The 27,530-nt window shown below is 46.0% G+C and overlaps 2 protein-coding genes across 2 annotated transcripts in view; both read left to right on the top strand.

Moving 5' to 3' along the window:
* Positions 1-23,684, top strand: part of LOC309671220 (AF4/FMR2 family member 1-like) — a gene marked incomplete at its 5' end in the record, with an annotated part of 32,359 nt that extends 8,675 nt beyond the window's left edge. Inside the window, 11 exons of the mRNA XM_082482425.1 lie at positions 2,573-2,857; positions 5,433-5,524; positions 9,023-9,269; positions 14,790-14,881; positions 15,859-15,922; positions 16,766-16,902; positions 18,085-18,156; positions 18,777-18,870; positions 18,973-19,016; positions 20,400-20,629; positions 23,330-23,684. Of these exons, the coding sequence (XP_082338551.1) occupies positions 2,573-2,857; positions 5,433-5,524; positions 9,023-9,269; positions 14,790-14,881; positions 15,859-15,922; positions 16,766-16,902; positions 18,085-18,156; positions 18,777-18,870; positions 18,973-19,016; positions 20,400-20,629; positions 23,330-23,451 (1,479 nt within the window). The 3' untranslated portion in view covers positions 23,452-23,684. The remainder of the gene's footprint in view (positions 1-2,572; positions 2,858-5,432; positions 5,525-9,022; positions 9,270-14,789; positions 14,882-15,858; positions 15,923-16,765; positions 16,903-18,084; positions 18,157-18,776; positions 18,871-18,972; positions 19,017-20,399; positions 20,630-23,329) is intronic.
* The window catches only part of LOC309670951 (kelch-like protein 8), a gene marked incomplete at its 5' end in the record, with an annotated part of 421,963 nt that overhangs the window by 14,009 nt on the left and 380,424 nt on the right, over positions 1-27,530 (top strand).

Below are 27,530 nucleotides of genomic sequence, written 5' to 3'. Positions count from 1 at the left end.
TTTGTGTTTGGAAAACCTAAGGAAAGCCCGTATGATGGTGTAGATCACAAACAAGGTAACCAATGGTAGAAGGTGCTAGAAAAGCATCAGAGTATGCCACTGTCTGCTAGCTACCTACATTATGAACTGAAGTTTGCTAAGTATTTTGGCCACGTTTTTATAGTGTTTAAATAAAAAAAAATGCTCTTTGGTGGCTAATGAGTTAAAATTCTAATGAAAACAAAGCTGATTTGTGTTGTCTGAAAACTATAATGGAATTTGTGGTTTAATTTTTCTTACGACCCCACGGTAAAACCAAACTGGTTTTTAAACCAGGTTTCTAGATTGACTCTCTGAAACACAGTTGAAGACATGTTTTGTTTATCCACATGTTCTACAGTGAGTTGAGTCTGGATAGAGAAGAAAATTGTGGTAGAAGGGATTCATTAGTCTTGGAAAACCTTTCAGGCTTTCTCTTTTTGGGGAAGAGTTGTGAGACTTCTGAGAAGGGAGAGTTGTGACTGGGGAGAATCGGTAAGGGCAGGAGTGTAACTGTGCCATGATGGTGCCCAAATAATGAGCTACACATTTAAGTGATGCTGACCCATACGTGGTGTTTTCAGAACAGGCCCCAGAGAATAATGCTCCTGCTTTGCAGTTTCTGTTGTCTTTTTTTAGGGTTAGTTGGGTTTGCTTTTCATAGAATCATAGAATGGCTTAGGTTGGAAGGGACCTTGAAGATCATCTAGTTCCAATCCACCTGCCATAGGCAGGGACACCTCCCACTAGACCAGGTTGCTCAAAGCCCCATCCACCCTGGCCTTGAACACCTCCAGGGATGGAGCTTCCACGACTTATCTGGGCAACCTGTTCCAGTGCCTTCCACCCTCAAAGTGAAAACTTTATTCCTAATATCTAATCTAAATCTAACTTCTTCCAGTTTAAAGCCATTCCCCTTCATCCTATCGCTACATGCCCTCCTAAAAAGTTCCTCCCCGTCTTTCTTGTAGGCCCCCTTTAGATACTGAAAGGCTGCTATAAGGTCTCCCCAGAGCTTTCTTTTCTCCAGGCTGAACAACCTCACCTCTCTCAGCCTGTCTTCATAGGAGAGGTGCTCCAGCCCTCTGATCATCTCTCTGCTCTTTTTCTCGTAATTTGTCAGACTCCTGTTAGGTTAAGCAGGGCTTGTAGCGACCACATTACGTTATCTGACCGTGTGTCCTGGTTTGAGATAGAACAAAACTAATGTTCCTTTTCAATAATTTTCCTTTTCAGTTTAGTCTGGTCTAACTGAATGCACTCTCTGAAATTAATGGTATGTTTTTCAGACAGTGTCTGCTTCTGGCAATCAAAAAGTCTGATGCTTATAGTTAGTACCAAGGAATAGTATGCCGAGAGGCTTTTGCTTATACTTATCTCTGTATCAACCAGGGTTAGCTAACTTTGTTATGTACCGAGTTGGAAGCAGAAGAGCGGGCAGGAGCGGACAGGACAGATGACCCAAAACTGACCAGCGGGGTATTCCATCCCATCTGCCTCATGCTCATTATAAAGCTGAGGGAGCAAGGGCTCAAGTTCCCTTTTCTTCAGTGGCTGGAGTCGGAGGAGGACTCTGTCTGTTCTGCCTTTGATCCTGATCTGTGTGTTCCTGCACCCAGTTCCTGTCTGCTGCTGAGTCCAGTCTGGGATTTCCCCAGTGCTGGCTGGTGACGTGATTGTCATCCTGGGAGCTCGATATTGGGTTTATATATATTTGTATATATTTCATTATTTTCTTATTAATATTATTATATTTTCTTTTTATTGTTAATATTTCATTAAAGCTGGTTTAGGGTTTTTTTTCAAGCCGTAAGTCTTTCTCCCTTATCCTCTCTCCTTTCTCTCTTCTGGGAAGGGAGAGGGGTTAATAGAAAACATCTGTCATTCATTTAGTGGCCAGCCCAGCCCTAAACTGTGACTCCAGAGGCCTTCAGACCTTGGTCATTGCTCATGCCTTGCTTGACCCAGAGGGAAGCAAGTGTTAAGTTGTGTAGGCAGAGGACTCAGAAGAGGCTGGACTTGATGCGGTAGCCATACAATTTCTTATGGTAAATGGTTTTCTTTTGGTTAAACCACAGGAGCCTGACAGCCTACCTGTCAAACTTCAATGAGATGTGATAGCTGGCACAGCCCCTTGTCCGTTTTGCTGTGTGCAAATAACTTTCCAAAAGCATTGTGAGGACAGCACCTAAACCGTTTTTACAATTGCTGCTTTTTTTAGACGTTGTCTGATTGTGCAACAATGTTGGTTAGTGGCAAACCAAGATGAAGCTTTCATGTAGACTACTCTCTTACTGGATGACAGGTAGGGCTAGCAGAGAACCAGGAGTGCTGTGCAACATATTTGATCCTGTGCAAAAACGAGGTCTGTGTTCCTGAAGTGAGTGTTCATGTGCACATACTAGAGCATCCTCACTGTCTCACGGTCTTTCACTTTCACGCCTTTTTTAACAATAAGGAGGAAATTTTACTGGGTTCTGATAAGCAGTGCTAGGATGGAAATAGCCCATAAAGGCATCAGTGTTGCATCCTTCTTTTCTCTTTTTGTCTGCAGCCTGACCCACCAACTTCTAATAAGTGGCAGCTCAACAACTGGCTGACCAAGGTGAACCCACCAGCAGTGCCAAGTCTCAGCGAAATCGCCCATGGGGATGGATGTGAGGAGGGCCAGGAGCAGGGCGATGGCATCAGCAGCAATTCTTCCCACCAGCACGCTGAGCCGAGGGAGCCTCATCACAAAAGCTCCGGCCGAGCAGCCAGGGCTCCTCAGGACACTCATCTTCCAACCAAACACAACTGCCAGAAGTCTCCTGTGCGCACCGAGGAGCCCTCGCTCAGGCAGACTTGTCTTCCTCAAAAGAGGAAGGTGAGGGGTGGAGGGGGAGGTGGGTTTGTACAAGGGCCAAGGTGGTGTTTGAAAAACCTGTGTGGAGAGTTCATTTCTGCTTCATAGGTTGGGAGTGCACCCATTATGCTCCTCCTATAAAGGTGCTATCAAACTTCTAAAGGGAATGCGTACCAAAACTTTCCACAGATGTTTCTTGTTGATCACAAATCCCCTGCTGAGCAAATGAAAAGCCTTGTAAGCTGTCTAACAAATGCTTTGGTGGTTTAAAACATTTTTTTCTGTGTTTTCTTGAAATACTAATTTTCTCAGACACCAAAACCTCAGCCCTCCTATGTCAGAGAGGACCTTTGGGCAGCAGGCTGTGTCACAGCATGCAGCTGGCCAGCCTGCTGGGAGCATTTGTGGGTTTCTCTGCTTTCAGCCCAAGCAGAGCTTTGTAGGGCTGCAGTTCCCCCTCCCCCTGCAACTCCTTGAAAAGCAGCATAGTATCTGAAGCACCTTCCAGACTGTGGAGTCATCTGTGCTACCCATTGAGTGTCTGTTGTGGGAGAGCACCTTGCCTGCAGTTTGTGGGGGTGCCCACAGGGACAATTGACCCAGGCCACCCTGGTCTGTGGTTTTTGGTTTTGTCCATGTATGCACCTTCTGCTGCCTTTAGTCACGCAACCACAGTCTGAGTAGCGTAGTCTTTTCCTGTGTGGAATTATTTATTTCCATGAAACAGTTGTGAAGGCTTGCTTATGCAAAGAGGACTGAATTCTGCAGATGTAAACTGTGTTATTACTAGGGGTGATGGCAGCAGCCCCGTGCCTTTTACTTTTCCATAAATGCAGACTTTTGACTGAACCAGGTTCACTGATAGTAACAACCATCACTAAACCCTGCTTTGGATCTCAGCGCTTGGATAAATATGTAGAAAATGTCTTTGGTTTTCCTGGAGCTGCTGTGGTGCTAGCAGCAATGCTAATGCTTAAAAGATGCGTGTATCCACTAAGGGGATTTGTAGAGTCCTTCAGCTATAATAGTTGCTTTCCCCTGAATTCCAAGACAGACCTTTATTTAACTGCGATGGTAGTAGCTCATGAGTGTTTTTGAAAGCTAACTGCCAAAGGGGACTGTGGATATACTTCCAGCCAGCTGGTTCAGCTGCACAGAGAGTTGGCTGCAGGTGTTAAGGTGAATGGGTATTCACTGTGGACGTTTCAGTGCCTGTGTAACTTTTTGGTCCTCCTCACAGAGCAGGTGGCTTAGCATGTGTGGGTGAATTACCTTGGTTCCCACGTGGCTTTCCTTTAGTCTTGTCATTTTCTGAGCTTCCCATAGTTGTGGGGAAGAGCAGGAAAATGGTGAAGAAACTTGAGAGACCCCGGCAGTCCCCCTCCTGCAGAGCAGCAAGAGAAAGGTGAACAGGCAGTAAATCTGTTGCTGCTTCTGTTGTCTCAAAGAGCCAAGAGAGGAGCTATTTGATACTAGACGTGTCTTCCCTTGCAGCCTGAGTATCTGATTGCAGGAAAACCCTCCTAAGAGACTCAACATCTGTATTATATCAGCATGCATCAGTGTCCTTGGAGGCTCAGGCTTCATCACAGCCAGTTTGGTCAGGTGCAGCTGTCAGACATCTTTTGCGGCACTGTGGAGCTCAACCTGGGAAACAGTTTAAGGACGTGATCTAGGTGCTTGAGGCTTGCCCTGAGCACGCTGCCAGAGGTAGACTCTGTGCTGAGCATAACCCACTGAGCACCACCACAGTGACGTAAACCTGGATGTACTCGAGAGAGAGAGACAGAAAGTCCTGGAATGCTTTTGGCTGCCACCAGGCGCACTATGGGTAACGCTGACTTATCAGTGTAGTTTCTTTTACATTTTCTTGGCTTGTAGCAAATTATTCTGAAGTTTTTGATTCAGGTAAGCAGATGAGGATGCTTTGTATTGTTAAGATCTATCGAGTGCAATTTAAAAGTATTATTTATTACCTCTCTGCCTTAATGGTTCCTGTTCTTCTGGTATCAGATTCTTGTTGTTAAAACCAAAAGCCCCTGTGCATCTTGGAAATCTGAGTGATCGAACTCTCCTGTGAATGCAGTTTTTTCCTTCCCTTTGATAAGGCCTATCACAAAACACAATTGCTTGCAGTTCATGACTTTGCCAGGAGGAATCTGAATACATTTCTGTACAATTCATACTGAGTAGGAGAAAAAAAAAAACACACAACCATCCAGAACAGATGAAATGCTATTTTTCAGCAATGGATGTGCCTTAATTTTGATTACTGTTGGCAACAAGAGGTTTTGCGTTTCCATCCCTGCAACTACAAAATAATTAATCTATCCAAGCAAAAGTAGATAATGTCATTTTAGGATACTTGTCAGTGAGCCGGAAATCTATATCCGGTGTGCTCTGGGTTTCCACTTTGTCAGTTCCAGTATCTTATATTGTCTTTTTTTTTTTAACCAGAATCAGTCAAACTTAGATGTGTTCGTCTGTACTTTACCTGCACATTCAAAACCTGAGTGATTTTCTTTTTTTTTTCTTTTTTTTTTTTTTCCTTTCTTCCTGTTAGAGGGAAGTGGAGAAGGAGATTGATAGGAAGAAAATGAAATCAGAAAAAGAAACAAAACCATTGCAGTCTTCAGCTAACAAAGACTCCCATAAATTGAAGTGAGTATACAGTGGTGGGATGGCAAAAAGATGCATAAAGCTGAGTCTTTCTCAAAAAGGTTAAGGCGAGGAACTGTATCTCCTGTGCTTATGCTTGTGAGTTTGCTTATAACTTAATGTGTCTTCTGAAACTTAATCTGCTGCAGATTTGTCTTTACATCCTGGAACCAAACATGTGGCTATGGGAATATAATTTATTCACCTTTTTATTTGTTGCAGATGTGAAGGTTGGGTGTCACTTATCTATCTTCCTCTGTCTTCTTAACGCTGAGGATTATGGTTCTAATCATTCAAGCATAAGCTGATGTTTCAGTGGCTTGTTGTCTTCCCATACTTGGTTTACAGTGCTGCAAAAGCGTTGAATGTTGTTGCATTTGCCTTGATTTCCTACAGTTGAGATGGGAATGAAGACTTTACTATTTTAAACATGAACTTGTCCATCCTGCAGCTTATGTTGCTGCGTGCTCTGATCCATGTATTACGCATAGCTCAAAAAATCTGTTTATGCTGCAAGAAGTTTAGTTGCCAGTTATGCCCATGCTGCTTTTCCTTCTAAGCTGGTAGGCAACCATTTGCACTGCTGTCTTTCAGACCAGATGCAGGAAACAAATCAGTGCAAAAAAATTTTACATTGCTTGAGTTACAAACAGTGTGGTAGACTGCCTGCCTGCGGGATGCAGGAGTCGTTTTCCCTTCTGCAAACTACCATGGTGGTAATCTGTCAGCAGATGATTGCCCTAGATGATCTGGGAGGTGGCAGCTGTTCTGTGGGGAGTAGCATGTGCTTGTTCTGCATGATAGTTTAGGGGTTTCAGGGGATGGCAAGAGGTTGAAGATGGTTGAAGATGTCTCTGGTTGAAGATGTCCCTGCCGGGGGGAGAGGGGGAAAGTGTCGACTAGATGACCTTTAAAGGTCCCTTTCAACCCAAACTATTCTGTGATTCTAGGTGAGTAAGACTTAAGAGTTCAAGCATCAGTTATTTCTGCTTTCATGAGAAGTGGAATTAGCCTTAAAATGGTTTTAAAAAGGGAGTTGGACTAAATGATCCTTAAAAGTCCTTTCCGACCCAACCCATTCTATGATACTACGAACTTCTTTTTCTTTGCCCATGTCTTCCTCATTCTGGGTTCTGCTGTCATACTTATTTTGGGGAAGTTTGTGCTCTCACTGCATGAGAAGCAGCAGAAAGCTTTTTGTCAGATTCGTGGTACTTCACATGCATTTAAAGCTCTTAGCCTTTGTAAGGTGAGAAGATGAGGTGAACGCGTTTTGCACACAGAGAAACCGAGGTGCAGACAAGTTGAGTTGCTTGATCAAATTCTTGCCGCAAACAGGTGAAATAGCTGAAAGTGTAGCCCTGAAGTCATGACTCTCGTTCCCATGACTGAGCAGAGACAGTTCTGGCAGCCTCTTGGGAAAGGATATTCTGCTAAGTGTAACTGAATGTCCATAAATTTCGACTTGGTGATTGTTGCTGTTTTCTTAATTGGACAGGTTCTGATGAAAGAAAAAAGTCATGTGTCAATGCTGATACTGTCTGCTCCCTCAGCTGCTTTTGCTGTCACCAGTGACAGGCTTTGAATTGTACTTATCGGCTGGCTGCTGGTGCACACGGTGTCTGTGCTAGGTGGGACCTGTCTTCTCCCAGCTTGACAACACAGAGGTGGATGTGATGGATATTGCAGAACTCTGGTTTCTTCCCTTGCTGCCGTGTGAGGCTGCTAAACTGGGATGCTTCAGAAGCACATAGGTGTGCAGCTCCCCCTTTCTCTAACTAAACCAACATGATGCAGAGCCAATAAGCTTTTTGCAGTGACTGGCCCAAATTTGTATATGGGTGAAACGCACAAAGCCCAATCCAGAAAACAGAGTTGTATGTATAGGTGAGTAAGGGTAGGGAGCCTTTCCCTTTTCCACTAAAATCATCTCGTTGTCTTTGTCTTTTTTGTATGTGACCTAATGGACACACAGCCAGCATGCCTTTTGAATCATGAAACTGTGGAATTTCAGATGGCCTTCATGGCCAGGAATTTCTCATTTATTCAGCATAGCATTTGCAGTGCTTCTGGTACGTCTCCTGAAACTTAACCCATAATTTGCATACCAGTGTACTGCCAGCATTTTGGCTAGCTCTTTGCTAGAGCTAATGCTTCTAGGAGCATGTCTTCAAATGGGCAGCGTCCCTGAGAGGGGAGGCTCATGCATCAGTCACGGGGCACTGCGATCAATTCCTGCTTGCTTGTTGCTTGAATTGGAGGTATTGGATTGGTATGTAGCGTTGAGGTTTGTGTCCTGACAATACGACTAAACTGCTTTTCTGCAGAGAAAACATTGACGTGCTCTTAAAGCACTGAGACTTTGGGGCTAACATTTAGTTGTATGAAGGGATACAGAAGGGCTTTAATTCTGGGGTTCACTCCTCCCTTTTGCTCAGTGAAAATGAGCACCCCTTTTAGCCGTGTTCTGGCTTGCAGAGTGGGAAGGATAAGGATGCGTTTTTGGGGAGAGAGCTGTACCAAGGTAGGGAAGCTGGGGAGCATGTGTGCAGCGAGTAGGGACTGTACCATGGGAAAAGTGGGTTGTGGAAGGCAGGAGAGGACTGTCCTGTGCACAGCAGAATGAAGCAAGATGTGCAATGTCATGCTTCGGTCTTCTCACTGGGTTTAACTTAATTTCCTGCTCTTCTGATGTTGCAATCCATGAGTTGGGATCCACTGTTCGGTGTTTTCCTGGAAACTTTGAGAAGCTGGATAAAAACGATGTAAGTGAGCAGTAGAGAAACAAGGTTTAGAGCTATCTGGTGCTGCTTAAAGCTGCCAGAGTTCCCTGGTAATCCTAACTCCGGATGATCACAAAACTGATATGCCACCGTGTTATTAAATGTGATAGCCTCTGCCATTATAAAGCACAGCATTTTAAGTCTCTCTCACCTGAATCCTCTCAACTTTATAAGTGTTGTGTGGGTGAGCTGGCAAGTCTTAAAGGAACAACTCAGTTAAACTCGGTCAAAGCATATACAGGATCAAGTGTCAGGGTGAGTATTTCTGACCATAGAAGATATCTTCTAGCATAATGGGGAGAGAGAGTCAGTGCTGCAATTCATTTGCCTTGTTGTGTGATTTGTCCCAGGGATTTTAGTTGCTGTTATTACCCCTCTCCCATTTTCAGTGAAAAGAGGCTGTGTTGGAGGGATGCCTTTTTTGCAACATCCTGATATTCTGGTTGCAAGTCCTTACTCCAAGGACAAATCTTACTCCTACTTGAAAAGAAACTTTCTTGTGTGGTGTTGGCAGCTGAGGATGTGGTATCTAATGCACAATGAAATCCCTGAAGTTTCATTTTGCTTTTGTTTGATTCTTTATGTTAACAAGTCCTCTTATACTTCCAGAGAAATTTAAACAGAATTGGTACATGAAGTAACTAAGTTTTTTAAAAAAAACCTACGTTATATGTACACCATATTCATCCCAATTGCTGAATTCGCTTCCCATCTCCAGAGCACCAAAAGCTTTACTTGAAAACCAGAAGAGAGATCTCCTGCTACCGCCACCTCTGCCACCCATGTCTCCTGCACATCCTCCACCAAAGTCAACCAAGATGGCCCAGAAGAGACCCAGAAGTGAGACTGGTGAGCTGCCTGCCATGGATAACACTGCCAGGAACAAGAGCGACCACAAGGATCCTTTGTTCTCCAAGCACAAGAAAGTGGAGAGAAATCACGCTGAATTGCCAAAGGGCATCGAAGTAGGTATCCATTATAACTGGTGGGATGTTTCCTGCAACTCATGAGCGCTGTGTGATTGTCTTTAGAAATGTGCTCTGAGGATATTAAAAAGGAAGGAAGATAAATGAGCCACCAAAGAAAGCTCTTGGAAGCAATTTTGCTCCTTTAATGGCTGTCTGGGACCATATGTTGCTAGCCCGAAAGCCTGCATTGTAACTTCTCTGCTGACTTTCCATCAGCTGTTTTCATTTCACCAGTGAACAATGGTGTAAAGGGACGACCGTGTAAAAACCCAAGGCAAGAGAATCATGTTTATGGCAGTAACCGTTTCTGACTGTAGGCGACTGCAAGTACAATATTGGCGTAAAAATAAGTGTGTTTACAGAAAGGAGTGGATTGCTTCAAAGTAAGAAACAAGCAACCTGTGGTTTTGGCTGCAGCTTGGATATAAGGTTTTGTGGCTTGCTTACAAAATTATTAATGATCCTTGCAGCTGGATCTTTGCGTTTTTTTATTAGAAAATTCAATTATATTCCTGTTTTCTGGTGGCTGGGGGTGTGTGGTCTAGTCTGTTGTTGTGTGTGTTAGGCCAGATTCTGCACACTGTATTAGCTGGCTTCTAACTGCTTGCTTTTTCCTGATAATGGAGTGAGTAACAGAGAATCAACAGTTGCTGTGTGGTTAAGCTGGAATAAGTGTGAATGGATATTACCCATTCCTGCCGTGGCTAGTGGCCATGAAAAATGTGGTCAGTCGGTCAAACTCGGTCAGTCGCCGAGGAGATCAGCTCCAGTGAAGGTCAGGCCTCACTGGGGAAGGGGATGGCGGCGGATCGGGCTGGCAAAGGGCTCTTCTGAGGGCTCTTGTAGCCGGGAAAAGCGGCTGGCGCGTGCTGGTGCCGGAGCCGGCAGCTCGGGGGCGGGCTGCTGACGCGGCAGGGGCGGAGCCAGCGTCACCCGCGGCAGTTCTAAACGGGCTGCTCAGGAGCGCAGCGGCCACGCGGGCAGCTGGTGGGCGTCACCCCGGGCGTCACCGAGGTGAGAGTGGGCAAACAGGGCGCAGCTCTTCTGACGGTAAGTTACTAAAAAACTCTTTACCCGGCCAGAACGTCATGGTAAGAACTCGGCAGAAAACCATGGCTTTCCTGAGCTCTACACCGAGCAGCTCTGAGGTGGCCACCCAGACAGAGCTAGCGTGGCAACATGCTGCCACCCAGGGGTCGGGCTGTAGGGAGTGCCCTTCTCTTGCGCCGGTGTTGAATAGTGACGGTGAGCAGGCCTGTGGGCGGTGTGCCCAAGTAGAGGAACTCCTTCAGCTAGTGATGGAGCTCCGTGAGGAGGTAAGCCGCTTAAGAAGTCTAAGGGAAAGTGAACAGGAGATAGATAACTGGAGTCACACTCTGTCTTCCCTGAGAGAAGCACCCCAGGGAGACCGAGCTCCGCATACAATGAACCCCACACCCTCTAGCATTGTGTCTGAATGTGGAGATTCAGAAGACAGGGGCCAGTGGCAACAAGTCCCCACTCGTCGTGGCAGGCGTGCCTCCCAGGTAACCCCCACGCCATCCCAGGTGCTGTTACAGAACAGATATGATGTTCTTGAAAGGGAAGAGGAGGATGGCAATAACTGTGGCTTGCCAAACATTGAGTTGCCACTGAAGCCAAGACAGATTACACCTCATATAACGACATCATCATTTAGGAAAGAAAGACGGGCCCTTGTAGTAGGGGACTCGATTCTGAAGGGAGTGGATGGTCCCATATGTAGACCGGACCCAATCTGTAGGGAGGTCTGCTGTCTTCCTGGGGCCAGAGTTAAGGCTATCCGGAGGAAACTCCCTAGCCTAGTCAGGCCTACTGACTACTACCCTTTATTGATCTTTCAGTTAGGTAATGATGAAATTCTAGGAAGGAGCCTGAGGGCGATGAAGAGAGACTTCAGGGCCCTGGGACGGCTAGTTAGGGGATCAGGAGCACAAGTAGTGTTTGCTTCTATCCCAACAATTGCACAGATGGATGGGAAGATTAACAGGAAATATCAGCTGATCAATGCCTGGCTCAGAGACTGGTGTCGTCGGCAGGATTTTGGGTTCTTTGATCATGGGCTGCTTTTCAGGACACCAGGCCTTCTGGCAGCAGACGGAAAAAGCCTGTCTCAGAGGGGGAAAAGGGTCTTAGGGCAGGAGTTGGCGGGGCTCGTTGACAGGGCTTTAAACTAGGTTTGAAGGGGGATGGGGATAGATCCAAGGTTGCTAGCAAAAAGCCTGAAAGTGGGGTGCTGGCACTAGACTTGGAAAAGACAGGGGGCGTAACCGGGCTCCTTAGGAAGATGTCTGGGGATGGCAGAACTTCAGCTCCCTCCAGTAAAAAGGAGAAAGGACCAATAGCCCAGCTGAAGTGCTTATACACTAATGCACGTAGCATGGGCAACAAACAGGAGGAGCTGGAAGCCATTGTACACCAGGGTAATTACGATGTAGTTGCCATCACAGAAACATGGTGGGATGACTCGCATAGCTATAGTGCTGCCATGGATGGCTATAGACTCTTCAGGAAGGATAGGCAAGCGAGGAGAGGCGGGGGGGTGGCCCTGTATGTCAGGGAGTGTTATGAATGTCTTGAACTAAATGATGGTGATAATGAGATTGAGTGTTTATGGGTAAGGATCAGAGGGAAGGCTAACAAGGCAGATATTGTAGTAGGAGTCTGTTATAGACCGCCCAACCAGGATGAGGAGGCTGATGAAATATTCTATAAACGGCTGGGAGAAGTCTCAAGACCGCGAGCTCTAGTCCTCGTGGGAGACTTCAATTTGCCGGACATCTGCTGGGAATACGATACAGCAGGGAGGGAACAGTCTAGAAAGTTCCTGGAAGGTACTGGGGATAACTTCTTAACACAACTAGTGAAAGAGCCAACTAGGGAAGGTGCCCTGCTGGATCTGTTGTCTGTAAACAGGGAAGGTCTTGTGGGGGATGTGATGGTCGGAGGCCGTCTTGGCAACAGTGACCATGAAATGATAGAGTTCTCAATTCTGGGAGAAGCAAGGAAGGGGGTCAGCAGAACTGCCACCTTGGACTTCCGGAAAGCAGACTTTGGGCTCTTCAGGAGCCTGGTTGACAAAGTCCCCTGGGAGGCAGTCCTCCAGGGCAAAGGAGCCCAGGAAGCCTGGATGTCTTTCAAGACGGAAGTCCTAAAGGCGCAGGAGCAGGCTGTCCCCGTGTGCCGTAAGACAAGCCGTCGGGGAAAAAGACCAGCCTGGCTAAGCAGGGAGCTAGTGTTGCAGCTTAGGGAAAAAAAGAGGATATACGGCCTTTGGAAGGAAGGGCAGGCCACCCAGGAGGATTACAAAGAGGTAGTAAAGCGATGTAGGGAAAAAATCAGAAGGGCCAAAGCTCAGCTAGAGCTAAACCTGGCTTCTGTTGTCAAGGACAACAAAAAAAGTTTCTATAAATATATTAGCGATAAAAAGAGGACCAAGGATAATATCTGTCCTCTAGTAGATGGGGCTGGTAACGTAGTAACCAAGGATGAGGAAAAGGCTGAGGTACTTAATGCCGTCTTTGCCTCAGTCTTCAGCAGTAGGACCAGTTGTTCCTTGAATTCCCCGACCCCTGAGCTAGAATACAGGGATGGGGAGCAGAGTGAAGCCCCTGTAGTCCAAAGGGAAATGGTGAGGGACCTGCTTCAGCACCTGGAGGTGCACAAATCTATGGGGCCGGATGGGATCCATCCAAGGGTGCTGAGGGAGCTGGCGGAAGTGCTCACCGGCCCACTGTGCATCATTTATGAACAGTCCTGGATAACCGGGGAGGTCCCAGCTGACTGGAGGTTGGCAAATGTGACGCCCATCCATAAGAAGGGCCGGAAGGAGGATCCAGGGAACTACAGGCCAGTCAGTCTGACATCGGTGCCTGGGAAGGTCATGGAGCAGATCATCCTCAGTGCCATCACACGGCACATGCAAGAGAACAGGGTGATCAGGCCCAGTCAGCATGGCTTTGTGAAAGGCAGGTCATGCCTGTCAAACCTGATCTCCTTCTATGACAATGTGACCCACTTGGTGGACGAGGGAAAAGCTGTGGATGTTATCTACCTGGATTTTTGCAAGGCTTTTGACACCGTTTCCCATAGCATTCTCCTGGAGAAACTGGCTGCTCATGGCCTGGACAGGTATACTCTTCGTTGGGTAAAAAACTGGCTGGATGGCCGTGTCCAGAGAGTGGTGGTAAATGGAGTTAAATCCAGTTGGTGTCCAGTGACGAGTGGTGTCCCCCAGGGATCGGTGCTGGGGCCCGTTCTCTTTAATATCTTTATCAACGATCTGGATGAGGGGATCGAATGCACCCTGAGTAAGTTCGCAGACGACACTAAACTGGGGGGGCGTGTTGATCTGCTTGAGGGTAGATTGGCTCTGCAGAGGGATCTGGGCAGGCTGGACAGATGGGCTGAGGCCAATGGTATGAGGTTCAACAAGGCCAAGTGTCGGGTTCTGCACTTGGGTCACAACAACCCCATGCAGCGCTACAGACTGGGGGCGGAGTGGCTCGAAAGCTGCCTGGCAGAAAAGGACCTGGGGGTGTTGGTGGACAGCCGGCTGAGCATGAGCCAGCAGTGTGCCCAGGCAGCCAAGAAGGCCAACACCATCCTGGCCTGCATCAGGAATAGTGTGGTGAGCCGGAGTAGGGAAGTAATCCTCCCCCTGTACTCGGCACTGGTGAGGCCTCACCTCGAGTACTGTGTTCAGTTTTGGGCCCCTCACTACAAGAAGGACATTGAGGTGTTGGAGCGTGTCCAGAGAAGGGCTACAAAGCTGGTGAAGGGTCTGGAGGACAAACCTTATGAGGAACGACTGAGGGATCTGGGGTTGTTTAGCCTGGAGAAGAGGAGGCTGAGGGGAGACCTTATCACCCTCTACAACTACCTGAAAGGAGGTTTTAGAGAGATGGGAGCTGACCTCTTCTCCCTGGCGACAAGTGATAGGACAAGAGGAAATGGGTTCAAGTTATGTCAGGGCAGGTTTAGATTGGATATTAGGAAGCATTTTTTCACTGAAAGGGTTATTAAACATTGGAATAAGCTGCCCAAAGAGGTGGTGGATTCACCATCCCTGGAGGTGTTTAAGAAAAGGGTAGATGAGGTGCTTAGGGACATGGTTTAGGAGTGGTGGTGTTTTTATCAGGGTAGGTTAATGGTTGGACTTGATGATCTTAAAGGTCCCTTCCAACCTCACTGATTCTATGATTCTATGATTCTATGCTGTCTTAGCCATTGTGCAAGCAAACCTGTGACTTAATTTCTCAATGCTTGGGAAAAGTTTGAGTGGTATTAAGCCTTACTAGCAGTCAGGTAAGAAGCCAAGTTTCTATTTCTGTTATTGGATGGGGTGCTGGGGAAGAAGGTAAGAAGATGGTGAGAACCTGGAGAGTAAACTGTGCCTGGGACAACTAAATATTTTCTCTTGAAATTTAGGAAAGCCAGGCTTTGGAATTGATTTAGATGTACCTCTCTAACCAGCTTTATCTCTGCTCTGTTTTTCAGGGATCTGTAGGGGATGTCACAAATCCTTTCCCAGTTCCTTCTTTGACGAATGGTACCTCCAAGTCAAGGAGACCTCAACTCAACTTTGAAGAGTAAGTTGTTGTTTTACACCCCTTGTCTGTACTTTCTGAAGACACCAGGCAAGCCTGGCCCTGCAGCCGCCCTGGCTTCTGCTTCCTAATGAGCCCTTCTTTTGGGAGGAAAGAGAGAGGAAGAGATGTCTGAGACCTGCCCTGTACTGTCTTCTCATGCCTGGGACTTACTCCACCCCCCACAAAGCAAAGGTCTCATTACAACAGTTCTTGGCTTGAGGGAAGCTACTCTGGAAATTAGGTACTTTTTAACTCTGAGAGGTGTCTCATGCCTGCCAACAAGTGATGGGTTTTGATTTATGTGTTTCTTGGCAAGCGGCAAATTCCTCTGTGACAAGGTGCTGGGCAGGCAGCTGACTTTATCTTGAGAGGGCATGACTCACTCGTTAGTGTACAGGTGGCTGTGTGCCATTTGCACGGTGAATAGATTATCCCAGTGCACAGAAATGTGTGTCATGATTGAGACCCAAGACCTGTAGAAGCCTTGGTGACCGTATGTCTTGTAAGCAAATAGCTCGAATGCAAGCTCTTTTGGTCCAAGATGACAGTGTGGTACTGCAGAGTTTACTGTATGTTTCAATCAGAATGTGTTTGTGGTATTGTACTTGAGGAACGGCAGGAGATCACACAACTACTGTCTTTCCATGGGAGCAAAGAAGTAAACTTGGCCTCATAGTAACCTAACTTCTGGTGGATTTTTATTTCAAAATGTAAGTTTTCAATGTCATTCTAACATACATTTTTTAAGAAATCAATTAACTTTATCTGTGCGTTCAGCTGCTGCGTATTTCTGAACAGGCAGACAACATTCATTTAGTGATTATCATAATTGTAAGGTGTGTTTGATAAGACTGTAACAGGCTTACCAAAACACGATGTTTGGACTCATAGCATCCTATAGATCTGAAGGTAAAATTGATAATTATCCCCCCCTTTTTCTCTGCTTTCTGTTTTTCCACTCTCTGTCCCCAATTCAGACAGCATCCGACAGAATACTACATAGAAGAGGCCAAGAGGCTGAAGCACAAAGCTGATGCAATGGTAAGTCCTGGCCCTGTGCTAAAATGTTAACCTTCTCTTGCATTCGGACCAAATACCTGTGTGCATGTGAATAAGATTCGCTCGCTAACATTACTTCCATACTCGGAGTACGTTCAAGTTATATGTGGGGAGGCTGTCTTTATTTGCCAAATGTTCAGACATTTCCCTCTGTTGTAAAGACATCTAGGGAATATGCCTGGAGAACGGGATTTGGAATTGACATTGCCTGAGGTTAGCAGGCCTGTTTGCTTTGCAGAGCTATCACGAAGTCATCGGAAAATACAAGGAACAGTTAGTTTTAAGACAGTTTACTCTGAAACATCAGGATCCTGACAGTAATTGTGTTGCTGGCGAACAAGACTTGGAAGTGCCCTTTGTGGAATGTGACTGACTTTCTCCACTGTGTGCAGTTTAACAGTGTGTATGAATGAGCGCTTTTTTTTATTGCTAATTATGGCTCAGTCAGATAATGTACATTTGCTAATTGTCGTTTACTTGTGAAAACGAAGTGGGGGAATACTGCAGAGGAAAAGCCTCATCTGCCTCTCATGAGGCAGGCCTCCAAGACCAGAAAATAATATCCAAGAAAAGTGAAGATGGTGAATTACTGGAGGAAAACATTGAGCAAGAGGAAGAGATACAAATAGCCAGAGCACACAAAGCTGATGACTGGGCCCACATTAGGGCTACTGCTGAGAACCCTTTAATTATCTCCTGGAGGCCCGACTTGCATCTTTTTCTTTCTTGAAATCCTGCCTAACTAGGGAGAAAAAAGGAAATCAGGTACACTTGAGAGAAGTAGTTTTTGTCTTAGTCTAAAAATGAGAATTTTCTTCCCAATAGACCGACAAGACTGGAAGGGCCTTTCAGTACCTAGATGCTGCCCTCTCCTTCATTGAATATGGGATTGCCTTGGAATCAGATGCATCAGCACCAAAATCAGCTCACAGCCTATTCAGCGGCACCATAGATCTCATCAAGTAAGCGGTTTTCAAAGTGCGATGGTTAGGCTGCGTGTTTGGAGGGGAAGGGTTAGTTGCATTGCTTGTTTGCAACTGTGGCCAGTTTGGATTCCCACCATGGAGCAGAGTTCAGGTTGCTGTACAAGCACGAGAAAGACCATCCGGAGGCATCAGAGGCAAATCCTTTGAAGTGCTTCAGCATTGCTTATCAGAAGAAGTAGGCACCGTGTCCTCCTCAGCATTTGAGCCTTGCAGCTGAGGTACACCAGAGGATGCTGGTTATGACAATCAAGGCCATGAAGGAGTTTTTACTTTATACAGGTCTGAAGTTGCTTTTGCATGTGAGCTCAGTAGTATTTAAATTAAAAAAAAGCAAAGCAAAGATATAGCATGTGGAAGAACAGTTTGTGTCCCAAAGGTCTTGTAGCTTGATTGAAGGCAGACTTTGCTGGTTTCTCCCATGTGTCTTTCTACTAGTACACTTTATTGAGGTTTCTTTTAGCAACCTTCCCCATTTAGTTTCACAGCCATTGTAGATGCACGTAGATAATATGACGTATACAAGCAGCACAACCCAAGCAACCATGTATTGGGTAGAAAAGAGGCAGGTATCGGTTATTCATACCGAAATTACAGGTTATATGAGTGTTTTTGAGAGCTGATTTGACTTCTTGCCTTAGAGCTGAAACAGCTGTCGGGTTTTTTTTTTTGTGGTAGACTTCAAACTTTTTAAATTACATTGTTTGCTTTGTGGTCTTGATGGACTGTATTTCCAAGATGCTGTTGTTGCTTTATTTTCATAAAGGAGACTTGCTTGTTTGTTGTTAGCCAAAAGAAACATTTCGACTAAGATGTCTGTCTTGTCCAGAAACAATTGAATTAATATTTCACCTTCAGTAGTAGGGGCACCTCTTCTGGGTCCCAGGCCTGTAAGTTAGCGTGTAATCACTGTAAGAGGAGAGTGGGTCGCATAAGGGGTCACATCTGTTCGTGCTGCGTGGAAAACAACGCATTCTGAGACAGTACTCTGCTCAAGATCATACAAAGCACTCAGTGCCAGGACTTAAGAAGTCAAGGCAGGTTTAGGTTTCATGACTTTTGGACTGATGTTAGAGATAACGGCATGCGCTGTTTTTTCATAAACAGCAGGACTTCAGAGCACTGATGGCTGACAAGATTCTGTTTTTTTTGTTTCCTTAGATTCATCATGACATTGAAATCCTTTACGGACTCCTCAGCATCTTCACATGAAAAAATCTTTGCCGTGTTTTGGTTTGTAACTGTTTTTCTCTGCCTTCCTATTCTGTGTTTAGACTCGATAGAGTGAAAGACCCATTACTTTCAGGGGCAAAGGAATGAGTTAAATGGGAATCAGAGTTCCACAAGGGAAAAAACCCACAGAATAAAAACCAGAATGAACTGGAACATCTCTAAAGTGAGCCACGTTATCACAAGGGACCACATGTGGAAGGCACAGGCTCTAAAATTTGATCTGCTGGTAACCTGAGAGCACACAAAGGCTTTCACCTAAGGTGAAAGAATGCAATTTGGCTGCCCATGTTTGAGCCATGTAACTGAAGCTGTCACTGAACATAGCTGAGGCACTTCTGGACAGGGGTTTAACGGGCCTGTTGCACCTATAAGAGGTCGGGCACCTGTTTGAATATAACACCAGACATGGCCCGCCCTTGTTTTGTTTTGTGTTGTTTTTTCGCCTTGTGATTTTTTCACAGGGTCCTTTTTTAAGATGAGCAGGAGGAGGAGAAATTCTGAGCTTTCTTGACTTTGCAGTACGGCTGATGTGTGCCTGCCTCTGTCCCACAAGGCTGATGACTGCTGAGCAGGCAGCAGCGAGCATGAACACTGACGCTTGGGTGTGTTTCTGTTCACAGCATGCGCTGCCAGTCCATTCTGCACATGGCAATGTTTCGTTACAAAAAAGACACTGCAATCAAGTATTCCAGGATCCTGAAGGACCACTTTAAGGTAGGGCACAGATATTACCAATCTGCCAGCTGGATGGCTGCGGTAGTTACTGATGTTGGCCGAATAGCCCAAAACTAACAAGAGTTCTGTTCCTTGCTGCAGAGTTCTTCCAGAGTAACACAAGCACCTTCTCCATGTTTTGCAAGGTAAGATTTAAAAATACATATGTTGTAATGCGTCTGTAAGGGTGTGAGTGAAAACAGTAGCCGGAATATTTGAGTTGTTAACTGCATTTGAGAGCGCCTCACCTCTCGCTCTTTCTTGCCACCTGAAATCACACTGTTAGGGGGCATGAGTATTTTTCTTCTCTCTCTCTCCTGTCTTTTCTCGTTGGAAAGGGGTTGTTTTTGTGTTATGAGGTCCAGAGTTACAGCATATCAAGAAGAGCAGTTCTCCACCAGATAAGCAGATCAGAGCAAGGAAGGTATCGTCACTATGCTGTTTCAAAGCCCCTGTTGTCATCTTTTTTCTGTTAGAGATCCCCTGAGACTTAATGGGATAGCATCCCCATCTCCCTGGCCACTGTCCAGTATGATTATGCCTTTGTCCTGGGGTAGCATAACTTTGAGGTGATACTTCAATATTTGTCTCTTTAGCTTAGTCACCAATTAAGAAAAAGAAACTAATTTTCTAATTTATGAGTTATTGAGCGTTTTGTCCTTTCTATGTATCTACAGCAGCGTTGCTGTGTCTGTGGCAGCAAAAGTAAAGGGCAAGCTGTCACATAACTGTTTCACCTGATGCCCTGCAGACTGGGCCTGTGTTTTTACGACAATGAGTAAGAAAGAGTTTTTCTGTGTGCTGTGGTAATTGCATTTGGCAGATAGCTACCTGGTTCCACGTCTGTCCCTTTTAAACTCTGCAGCTGAGAGAGGGTTGTTTGGTCTTTAATATCAATGCTGAAATTCCAGTTATTTTTCTGCTGCCTTGCACAATATAGTTTATTGGGAAGTCAATGGTCTCCCAAGAGCAGTGGTGGAAGCCCTTTCATACCAGGTACTAAAAGTTAAGTTGGTAGAAGTGGTGGGGGTGAAGTGATGTGACGAAGCCAGCCTGTGTCTGGAAGGCGGGCAGCTGACTGCATGTAGCTTCCCTACATCTATAAATAAGTGTGGGTAGGCGCACCTGGCTGCTTTGACTAGCTGTCAGAAAGCTCCAGCCTCTATAAGTGGTGAGCTTCAGCATGCCTGAAATGGAAGTCGTTAGAAAGAAAACACTCAGATAATCTGGTGAAGGCTTCCACAAATAGGTGTAGATTTTGGAAGGTATGGATGGCCCTTTCTGATGTCTGGTTCTGCATTTTCTTTTGTCAAGAGGAGTCCTTAGAGTTGCAAATCACTTCAAAAAACTTGGCCTTGCACTTGAAGGACAATTACTTGTTATGTTGCTGAACACATCTCAGTTTTCAATCCTCCGCTCCATACTGCAGGCCTGGATGATAGCGGATAGCTCCTGGCATAAGATAGTCTTGTGGCAAGGCTTTTAACTCTGAAGTTAAATGTTCACGATGGTGTTTCTTTCTCCTGCAGAAGCACAGGCATGCCTTCTGCTCTTTCTCCAATGTCCTCTCCTGCCGGTTCTGTGAGTTCTCAGCCGGGATCGAATGCTAGCAACTGCAGTGGCAACAGCATTGGCTCTTCAATCACTGTCCCCTATAATATCCCAAGCATCACCTCTTCCTATGTCAACATCACTTCCTGTATCCTCTATGCGTATGATATTTGGGAACAGGCTGATGCACTGGCCAGGAAGAATAAGGGTAAGTTTTTGCCTTCTGGCTTTTCTGTCTTGTGTGTTGTGGTTATGTGTATGTTCTCGCTTAAATCCTAACACTCAACGGAGCAAACACCATACCTAAAGATCAAAGCATTAAATATGTTGAAATAGACAGCTATGGCATATTGGCAGGTTATTGGCAGAGATACTTGGTGGTGATATATTGAGGAGTGTTCCAATTAAAAGATTGTCTTGGCATCCTCAAACGTCTAAGAGCTAAGGGATGAGCGTATCAAATGCAGGAAACCAGCCAACTTGCTTCATGGTAACACAAGAAGCGTAAGGGGTTTTTTGCTGTTTGTTTTTCCCTTTGGGGCGCAGAGCTTTTCTGAGTTGGTTCACTTTCTATAAAAACAGCTTTTTGGCCTGTAGCATTGTGTTTTAGTTTGTCAAACTTCCAGGTATTTTTGTCTTGAAAACGGTGAAACTGGCTTCTCTAACAGAGGATCTGAGCAGCACTTGAATTGGAGTCCTTGCTGGGCACGTGACCAGTATTTGCCGGTAGCATTTCCTAAAATTGCTGCTACTTTTTTTATTTTACAGTTTTGTTAATAAAAAAGTTGTATTGTCCTGTGGTACAAGCAGTGGTGAGTAAGCAAAAGCCCTAGAGTGGGTGCAGTTCTATAACCTGCCATCCCACGTGGCATTTGCAGTGTCATTTTTCATCAAACACAAAGTTTTGTGAGCTACTGTGGGCAAAGGGACGTATTGCCACGGTCTGTTGGCAAACTTGCAAAAGAAAGTAACCATGATGCGCCTGGCTGAATTGTTGGAAGGCTGTAAAAGTACTCATGCTAATGAGGCAGTTGCTGAAATTCAAAAGGCTTTGCAAGTCACCTTTGAATAAAGTAGCTCCAGTTGTTGGCTGTCTTCTGAGCAAATCTGTGCTCGCAGCAGCAATTCATGTGTAGTATTTTGGATTATGTCCTCAAAAGGCTGATAAAAGACTGTCACACAGAAGGCTCAGTGGATACTGCTGGTAAGCCAGAGGAATGAGTCATGGAGGAAGACCTGTAGGGGGGACAGCCTGAGCACAATCTTTCATCAATCAAGAGTAAATTCAAAACCTGCTCTGTGTTGCAGTAAATACTCTCAACGGAGTGGATCTGTGCAGGAGAAGAGTAAATACTCCTGTAGGCTTTGCATTTGCTGTCACTGTTCAGGACGGTGGAGGAGTTCCAGTTCTGATATTTGTTGATATTTGGTGTAATGTACAGGTTCTAAGAGGTACAGAGAGTGAGTACCTAAACCTATTGAAAAGGCCACATCCTTGATTCTTTTATGCAATTCATAGGGCTTAAGAAGAAGAAGAAAGAGCAGTGGCCTTCAGCTATCAAGTTCCCTTAAATGGAGAAGTTAGTGGAAAGCAGTTAGTTATAACTGATGTCCAAGGCACTTGTGCTGAGGTGCTTTCTGGCGGGTCCAAAACTAGGTGCTTCCAGTGCAGGACCCAGCTCCTCACTTCAGAGCAGTGCGTAATTCAGATCATGAGGCTGTAACACGTTGCCTTCTGGCCTCTGATGTTCCACAGCAATGACGAGCAGAGGTTGCATGTGTGCATGTAAAGTCACTCTCCTTTCACGTGGTGCTGTGGTCACAGATCAGATTAACTTCTGTTTGCTCAGGCAGGGAGTTTGGACTCCTCGTCTCTGCTTGCAGCTCTTCTGTTCCCCATGAAGGGAATGGATACCCGTTTTGTAAACAAAAGAAGGAAAATCAGGGGAAATGCGTTTTCTGCTTCTGAATTGGAAAGTGTTAGAAGGAAAGCGTTGTCTTCTCTGCTTCTGAAGAGTTCCTTGCACAGCCAAGCAGAAATTTTCAGCCTCCAGGTTCAATCTTTGTGTGTAAAAAAAGTAGAGCTGAGAATGGCCAGGTTCTCAAAAGGTATCTGGCAAGACGATTGAGGCTGGAGGGACTGGGGTGAGCCCGTGTTGCTGGAAGGCAGGTCACGCAGCAATGTCTTGGAAAGGTGTGATAATTTCCTGTAACTCACTGTCACCTGCCGAGATGATTGCCAGCGCAGAGCAGGGCATTTAGCCTGCCAGCACCTCCCGGCAGGTTCAGATATGCTGCAAGATCCATTTTCTGCCTGTGCCGGAGGAGGAGCACGGTGCCTGAATTTGGTGGCAGGATAGGACTCTGTTAAATCTGCCTGATGTGCCCAGCTGTAAGCAACTCAAATCGGAGCTGTATAGCCTGCCAAGCTATCCAAATTTTTAAACCTGCTCAATTGAGAAATCATGATGCCTTCGACGTTTGAGGATGGATGAAGGAGAGGGACCAGTCCAACGACAGCTGTGTGTGCTTCTGGGCATTGCTCAGAAAGACACTCGAATTTGGCCTGTTTAAAATCTGGGGGAAGCACACAGCACATGTGTGAACACCCAAACTTTTGCCCACCTACGATGGAGTCTCGACGTCCCTTTAAACCCAGCGGTTGGGGAGGCAGTTCAGTGTATGCAGGTGTGTGTGAGTACGTTTTCCTCTCATGTGCCCTGCCTCGTGTGCTTGGTATGCTTCCCAGCCTTCTAATGTTGCTGAGCTCTTTGCATTAATGCGTTTAATGGGACTTGCCGGCTGACAGTGTGCTGCTGTTGTCGCTCCTTGCTGCCCCCTTGCCTGTCAGACATGCCTGTTACGTGAAACCAACCACATGTTTTCTCTCTCCCTACCCTTTTTCCAGAGTTTTTTGCTGAACTCGGCACAGCGACGTGCGCTCTGGCACTGAACAGTAGCATGACTGAACTGGTACGCTACACTAGACAGGGTTTACAGTGGCTGAGACTGGAAACAAATACGCCTTAACTGGTGCTCCAGGTGGTTAAGTACCTTGAACTTTTTTGCACTTTTGAAGCCTCAGAAACAGTCTGACTTGTTGAATCGTTGGATACAAAGCACCTGCAAGGGAAAATAAGTTAAGGTGGAATGGATCTGGTTACACTGGAAAAACTTTGAATGGTGTTTGTAGGGTAGCGCTTTGCTGCCTTGAAAAAGAAGAGATGGAGGAAAGCCTCGATGATGATGGCACCTTCCTTTAAAACGACAAAGTGCAATAAATTGTCTGAATGGCTCAATGTATTGATGGTCTATAAACATTTCTATTACGAATAACCAGCAGGACAATAATCACACATGAAGAAGTGCCGACAAGAAGGAAATCTGCCTCCAGACATTATTACGCAACATCCCACAGTCCACAACAGTTGTGTGCCCAGAAGACATGTCAGAGAAGTGTTTTTGCAAGCACGGATGCAATCTTTGGTGTCTTTGTTCCTCAGATGGCAAGTAGCAACCTCATCAGCACCGAACAGCATTATGTTACAGTAAAAACAGCAAATTGGTCTGCCTTGCCAGCTTTCCAACCTAACCCTCTTGCATTTGTCAACCAGCTGCTGTCCTGAGAATTGGGGGAAGCCACTGCCTTCAGCGCTGCAAGTTCACTTTTTAAGTCATTGCTGCTCTGGTCCTCCTCCTTGCCACACACTCGTGCACACACATGCCCTTAGCACTCGAACTATGTTACTTAGGGTCTTGCTTGGTTTAAGGCTTGTAAGCCAAACACAGCTGGGGTGCCAAAATGACCAGGTATGGTTGGAAACAGCTCTACCCCTCTTCTGTGGTGGAGGGACATTGCTCACACTGAGGACTCCTTGTCCGGTTGCTTATTGTCGCTTCAATGGGTGGGGGTGGACAGCTGTACTGGGTCACCGTGGTTGCTTGGACATCGTTCTGAGTCTGAGAGGTTACATGGGGAGGAATCGCTTCTGTTTATGTGGCTGAATGTGGAACATAAGACAAATGTTGCGTTTGGATATTTGCCTGCAACCATTGCTGGTCTCGGTGAATATCTAAGAGCAGGATTTGGTACCAAAGTAGGGCATCCTTCATGTGGGAGATAACTCACTTGCTCTTTCTCAACCAAACTACAGCATGGGCCCAGCAACTTAGAAATCTGTCAAGGGAACACGAAAGGGAATAATTAGCTGTTTGCAAGCATTTTTTCCTTGCCAGGAGCTGCATTTTTGAAATTGCAATTTTGCAGGTGACAATAACGGTGAAAGCAGCATCCTCAGCATTTACGTATTCAGTAAGGTGACACCCTTCTCTACCCAAAGATTTCCTGTTGTGTGACAGCAGCATCCTGCCATCCTCATATCTAATAGTGTGCCTTAGCCCTCTGGTCCCCTCTCACATCCCTTGTCCTATCTCTGACAGGCCTGTGGGAGTGGCGAAGAGAAGGATGGTATCCCAAAATAATTATGCTTACAGGAAAGAATTAGCTCCCTTTTACACATATTTTCAGGATGGAGGAACAGGTCTGCATGCATGCAGTGGTACTCCCTTTGTAAAATACCTGCTTTTGTTTTTGAGGCTCATGCAAATGGACAGCACATAAATATCAGCAAATGGTCTGCATTTCCAAAAGTAGTTTCTGTAGAAATGGCCCCTGCCACCGGGAAGCCTGGAGTCATTTTGCCTCTGGGAAGAGCTGTTGGGAGTGTGCTGCTACTCTGCCCTAGACCAGAGCACAAGGGAGCTCTCCTCCCGCCTCCCCTGACAGCGCAGGACCACTGGGATCCTGCCTTAGTCTTCCCGCACCTTCAAGGGACTGTCCTTTTACGTTCACTTTATTAAAAGCCGTAGTGCATTTCAGGGATAAGCTGTCCTAACCAGTGGAAGAAAGGTCCATGTCCTCCCCCTCCCCGTTTTACCTATCAAACTTCACTTGTGCTCCTTCTCCCTGGGGGAGAGACTGCTCTGAGTAAGCCAGGGACAGAGAGGGGCTCAGCATTAACTGTTTTGTTCTCAGGAAGCGCAGGGATGGCCAGCTGGCCTGAAGTCTTGATGTGCACTTTGGAGCTCAATTCCAGACTAGTGGGTCGATACCTTCTTCGGACTTTATCTTCAATCAAAGCTATTCTTAGGATCACCAGCTGAGGGGGAGGAGGGAAAGAAAAAAGCTTTATTGAACCTGAAAACCTCTGTCGGAGTCTGCCAGAACCGTAGCAGAGTGTTAGGGGTAAGCATAAGGTGAAGCAGGGACATGAGTGTGTCCCCCCCCCCCAGTACTTTCACTTGCATACACCCACCTCTCTCCCTGCTGCCAGGCCGGGTTCCCAACGGAGAGCCACTTGCTCACAGCTTGCCTGCCCCAGGGGGACCTGCTGCAACCCGCGAGGCAGGGTGTGCAACTGCTCCTGTCCTACCTCCAACTCGGTGCAGCCCGCGGGTGCACCAGGTCCTGTCCTCACCTGCCCTTTGGTCAATTTGCTGCCCAGATAGTGATAATCTGTTGTCCTGATCCTAGGAAAGCAAATGCAAGGGTGTCAGGCAAGCAAAGTTGGTAAGAAGACACCCGGTGAAGGCAGATGAACTATTGGCATTTGCTTCTTTACAGTTGGGAAAAGGCAGCATGCGCTCTGCTACCATGTGGAGGCGGTTGTGCAAGGGCTGCTCCCAGTCCCAGGGCAAATTCCCATGGGCTTCGGAGGAAAGGAGATCACGGGCAGTTCGTGTCAAAGGCATGTGGGGGCTATTTGGAGGCTCTCATTTCAAAAGCGATCTGTAGAAGCATCAATACCAAGCTACATAGCAGGAAGCTATGTTTTGTTTCAGGTCATGGAGAAGACTGTATAAATAATAGGTAATTTTTAAAAAGCCATCATATTTCAACCTTGAGCCAGGTCAGAGGCCTGCAAAGGGTTAGGAAAGATGCTCATTGTTTTCACTTGGGCCTGTTCAGGCCTTTAAAAAAAAAAACAAAAAAAAAAAACACAAACCAAAACAAACCACAAACAACCCCCAAACCAAAACATAGCAGTGGAGGAAATAGCATTTGCCATTAGGAAAGAAAACCATGAATCCAGGAAAAAACAGCGGTGATGGTTGAGTCCCAGAAGGAGAGGAGGCAGCTATGGTGGCAAAGCAGCATCATTTCCATGCAATATTTACTTAGAAGAAATAATACACGTGTTGAAATTGTCAAATGTTCTATTTTTAAGATGCCATTTATTTAATAGCTGAAAGCCCCACTTACATGGAGATGAAGATTTCTTCTGTAACAGGAAGTCAAAAGTCTGACTGCAATGTCCTTGTTTTTGGTTTTGTCCTCTCCCCTCCCTCTTGGTTCCCATTATAAATCTGTACACCTTAAGCTTATTTTGGGGATGTATGTCCCTCTTGTTAATAACTTTTTTCCTGCCCTGTGTGTGATGGAGTTTCCGAAATGGTTGATTCATTCATCTGGGGAAATAAACAATAAATGAAGCAGCCTGTGTTATGAGTTGTTGCAAGAGTCCTCGTGTTCTCAGCTTTTTGTAGAGAAATTGTAATTTGCCTTTTCTCTCGGAATGGTCTTAGTGTTTCCCTTCTGAACGAGGTTTAAGGATGAATTTCTATACAAGAAATGTCTGTTTCAATTGCTCCCCTGTTTATCGCCCCTTGTCCTTTCCTTTAGGAACAAGAATGGGTGCAAATCTAGATGCTCAGAGTGGCAGGAGGATCACGCCTCAAGACATCTGCCTCCTGTCCTCCCGAAAGGGATTCAGGGAAGATTGTGCTGGGGTCAGCTTCTGAGAGCTGCCAGAGCCTGGCTCTGAGCACTCGCTGACCGGAAAATCCCACGGGTTGGTTTCATGCAGTTGAACAAGTTAAATAAGAAAACAAGGAGACAGGGCACACGAATGGCAGTTGAAGCGTGCTGCTTTGCGTGTGCCACAAAGGTGTTGCAGGGCACAGTGCTGGGAGGAAGGTCTGCTCAAGTTGAGTTCATGGATACGTTTCTGAAGTGCTGCAAGGAGGATTCACCTCAGGGAATCCCACAGGATTTCATGCCCCATGGTAGCTCTGCTTCTCATTGGTTAAGCAGGGTGGTCTCTTTGCAA

The sequence above is a fragment of the Vanellus vanellus genome (genome assembly GCF_965231255.1).
Source record: "Vanellus vanellus genome assembly, chromosome: 4".
Taxonomy (NCBI): Eukaryota; Metazoa; Chordata; class Aves; order Charadriiformes; family Charadriidae; genus Vanellus; species Vanellus vanellus.
Note: the sequence above shows the minus strand (reverse complement) of the source record. Positions and strands in the feature narration are given on the sequence as shown.